The sequence below is a fragment of the Myotis davidii genome, unplaced genomic scaffold, assembly GCF_000327345.1.
Source record: "Myotis davidii unplaced genomic scaffold, ASM32734v1 scaffold1055, whole genome shotgun sequence".
NCBI classification, from domain to species: domain Eukaryota; kingdom Metazoa; phylum Chordata; class Mammalia; order Chiroptera; family Vespertilionidae; genus Myotis; species Myotis davidii.
The window spans coordinates 545,965-550,084 of record NW_006286477.1 but is presented as its reverse complement, the minus strand read 5'-3'; the positions used below and the strand labels follow the sequence as shown (position 1 = coordinate 550,084).

At 63.2% G+C, this 4,120-nt stretch overlaps 1 protein-coding gene across 1 annotated transcript in view; it reads left to right on the top strand.

The window, feature by feature from the left end:
- FGFR2 (fibroblast growth factor receptor 2) overlaps positions 1-4,120 on the top strand; it is a 118,100-nt gene that overhangs the window by 46,297 nt on the left and 67,683 nt on the right. The window contains exon 5 of the mRNA XM_015560158.1: positions 3,048-3,217. Coding sequence (XP_015415644.1) covers positions 3,048-3,217 — 170 coding nt within the window. The remainder of the gene's footprint in view (positions 1-3,047; positions 3,218-4,120) is intronic.

Sequence of the window (4,120 nt, the reverse complement as noted above, 5' to 3'; positions counted from 1 at the left end):
ACCCCCCCCCCCCTCCATAATCACACCTCACTCCTGTCTCGTGTTTTGTTGGAGTGTTTCTCTTAGTTCATGAAAAACTGACAACAGGTGACGGTGGGGCGGGGCCTCCGAGTCGGCCGTCCAGGCAGGCGCAAAGCCATCAGCCGTCAGGCGTCGCGATCAGCGACTGTTTAAAGGCCCTGATTGTGGATTAGACACAGGCCCCGTGGAGCTTTAGGGAGTTGGGGAGACTTAATCTAGGAGCTGAAACGGGCTGTGTTTCTTTTATTTTTGCATCAATAAAAACGCAGTTGGCAGCCATCCGTGCCCACAGCGCACGTAAATCTTGAACTTCTGACTGAGTTACCATGGGAGAGTTCAGAGGGCGGCCCCGGGCCGGCCTCTCGCCGGGTGACCTTGATCAAATCACTCACCTGCTGGTGGCACTGACCGCGTCAGCGTGGGCCAGATGGCCCCGAGGCCGCCTGTGGACCGTGGTAACACGATGCCCTGTCTTCCTTTACACTCGGGGCTGGCGTCTCTCTCTTCGGTTTCGGGGAGACAGAGGCCGTAGCCCTTCGATGTCGGTCTGGGGCGCGTCGGGATTGGGTGGGGCAGCGCGGCCCGTGTTTCTCGTTACATTTAAATTACAGGCTCAGAGTGAGGCCTCCAGTCCTCCCACTTGTGGACAGATCAGTGTCTGCCTGGAATAGAGGTGCTGGGAGGGAGGGTAGCGGCGGGAAGGGCCAAACCAACATGCACTCTGCTCCCTCCTTTCCATCCATCCACCCATCCATCCACCCATCCATCTTCCATCCATCCTCCTTCCATCTGTCCACCCCTCCATCCATCCATCCATCCATCTATCCTCCCAGGCTCTGCACTGTTACTACGCGGAGTGACTGTCGTGCAGCAGCCACGCTGGGCGGGTGGATGTACCTCTGCAGTCTCGCTGTTCCTTTAAGCTCCTTGTTAGTGTTTCGTGCCCGAGGGGCTCGCTCTGCAGCCACAGATTCCACCGGAGATCAAGGGGCCGAGAGGTCCGAGTCGAGGGGCCGTGCCTGTCGTCCGGCCAACCCGATGCAGTAGAACCATGCATTGTGCCGTCGGGTTCGCCTCACAGCCCCTCCCTCCTCTTGGCTCTCACCCGGCCCCACGGCCCCACAGGCTCCGCCAGGGCGTGTGCGGTGCGGACGCCTGCATTTCCCTCGAGCAGCGTGACCGGCCGCGGCTCGCAGACGCGTGGTGAGCCTGGCTGTTGAGTAAACCCCTCTCCCGAGCGCCTGCCTGGCACCTCCGGTTCGTCGGTCATGAGTTACCATCTCAGATGAAAGCCATGAGTGTGTCCCCAGCCTCGGAGAGAGCAGGCTCCCTGGCCGAGGGGCGGGCCGGCAGCCTGTCCGTTTCTCACCCGCTGCCCCGTGTTTGGGGAGCCCTGGCCCCTCCCTGCGCCCAGGCCGCTGACATGTGAGGCCGGAAGAGTTAGCAGAGGACACGGCCTTCTCCTACAGTTAATCGTGTGTCTCACCTCCAGGTTCTGCGGGCTCCCCAAAGCCAGCTTGTCCCGGAAGAGCCGTTGTCAAATGAGAAAGTAATTCCTCCCGTCTGCATCGGGCTCATTAAAACCTCCTTGAGGCCCGGCCAGTGCGGCTCAGTGGTTGAGTGTCGACCTATGAACCAGGAGGTCAGGGTTCGGTTCCCAGTCAGCGGGCTCCATCCCCAGTGGGGGGCGTGCAGGAGGCAGCCGATGCATGATTCTCTCTCGTCATTGATGCTTCTCTCTCCCTCTCCCTTCCTCTCTGAAATCAATAAAAAAAATATTTAAAAAATCCCTGAGCTGACGTCTTCAAGGGAGGCCTCGTGACCTCCGCACCCACCGGAGGGGGCGGGCGTCCCGGGCACAGGGAGCCTCGGAAACGGCTTACTGGGTCCGGGGGAGAGAGAACGTGAGTCCAGGGTTCGAGCCTGTGGTGACGTGTTGAGCAGGTGCCGCCGCCGTGGGTCTGAGCCTTTCGCGGGGAGGGGGCAGCAGGCGCCCAGCGTGGCTGCATGGGGGCCGTGCGTCTGGTCTGCACGGGCCCCGCTCTCAGGTGCAGCCGTGGCGATGGAAGGGCCACCCGGGGAGTGGCCACCTGCAGGACGCCCCGCGGGCTCTTTCCCCTCGTCCCTCAGTCGCTCCTCAGGTGCCACCACGAAGGTCCTGCCGCCAGGCTGCCCGCCAGGCCCCTGGGTGATGCCCGTGTGGGCGCAGCCTCCGGCCGCTCAGCCCAGCGCCTCTGTGAGAGTCCACTGGGTGGCATTTTCGGGAACATCACAGTCCTGCCCGGGGCGGGGCAGCCCTACCTGCCGGTTCCTTTATGTGGGAGGAGAGGACGTTCCCAGGGGCCCACTCGGCTGGGACCGCGCTGCCTGTGGGCCCCTCCGTCCAGGTCTAGGAATTCGCGTGAGCAGGCTTTGTGGTCACTCAAAGGGCGGCCCCTGAGGGTGTGGCCCCTGAAGGTGTGGCCCCCGAGGGCTGCCTTCCTCAGGTCAGGTTGTAATCACTTTGTGCGGCCACAAAGCTCGTTATTTATCTTGTGCTCCTCACGGTCGGTGGCTGAGCCGTTGTCGGTGGCGCGAGGGTTGGCGGCGGGGACGCCGTGGCTCTGGGCAGAGAATACGTCCCTCTTTCGGCAAATTTACAAACTCCCCTCCTCCTCGAGTTTAAAACCGCCCCCCAAGGACTTGGAGGGGACAGCCTTACAGAACACGGTCCCCTTGCTGCCTGCAGAGCGGCCAGCTCGACGTGGAGGGAGGATTGTGTCTCATGTCCGTGTTTCTCTGTCTCGCCCTCTCCCTTCCGCTCTCGCTAAAAGCCAACGGGAAACATCCTGGGTGAGGGGTCACCGACAAAATAAGAAACCAGGAAACCCACGCAGCGTCCTCTCCGGCGACCTCAGCTGGTCTCTCCTAACGTGACTCTCGCCTCCGCTTCGCCAACCTCCGCCCGCGCACATGGCAATGACCGCGCCCACGAGGGCAGCGGAGGGGAGAGGCTGCCGCCCACACTGCCCCGTGTGTTCCCACAGGAGCGCCCTACTGGACCAGCACCGAGAAGATGGAGAAGCGGCTGCACGCCGTGCCCGCCGCCAACACGGTCAAGTTCCGCTGCCCGGCCGGCGGGAACCCCACGCCCACCATGCGGTGGCTGAAGAACGGGAAGGAGTTCAGGCAGGAGCACCGCATCGGAGGGTATAAGGTATGACGCGCTCTCCACGTCGGGGGTCTCGCGCTGTTTTTAATTATTCGTTTTGCGGGGCGCCGGGAGCTCACGGGAACGGGTGGGAACGGAACAAGCTGGTGCCACCGTCACGGGTCGTTTGGGTGTTTGCTGCCGTGAGCGCGGCCGCGTGCGATTCCGAGGGGCAGCCCCGTTCGCGCTGTGCTCCACAGGAAGCGAGTGTAGCAGCGAAGGGTCGAAAGGTGAGAGTCTGTTTCCTACACGCTGTATGGTCTATAAACTCAGACTGCGGCCGACAGTGCGTAAGCGCAGTTGCTGGGCGCGAGCAGGGTTGCGTGAGCCGGGACGGGGCCTGGTGCACAGACTGTCCCGCCGGAAGGGCGGCGACCTGCTGTCCTCCGTCCTCGAGGACTCGGCCGCCCTCCCCGGGCTGTGTGCAGTGAGTCTCGCCCTCGCGCCCTGGGGTGCAGTGGACAGCCTTCCCTGGACTGAAGTTAAGATACTGCTTATTCAAGCATATGGTGGACGCCGGGTGAAGCGCAGGCCCAGCTCACGGGGACTCCTGGTCAGAGGCGCGGCCCTGCAGCCCTGCAGGGAGGCGTGATGTCGGCTCCTGGGGAGACTCGGGGGAGGGAGACGAGGATCCCAGCTGAGCCTGGAGGAAGGGTGGCTCAGAGTGAGAGATGCAGAATCTCCAGGTTATTCCGTACGGAGAGGGAGGACTTTCAAATGTATGGAGCCCGGCCGGCGGGGCTCAGGGGCTGAGCGCTGACCTCTGAACCAGGAGGTCACGGTTCGATTCCTGGCCAGGCACAGGCCGGGTTGTGCCCTGTGGGCCGGGGCGTGCTGGCTGGCAGGGCCCAGGGGGCGTTTCGTGCCCGGCTGGGCCTTCTCTCGGGAGCAGAGGCTGTGGCTGGGGGG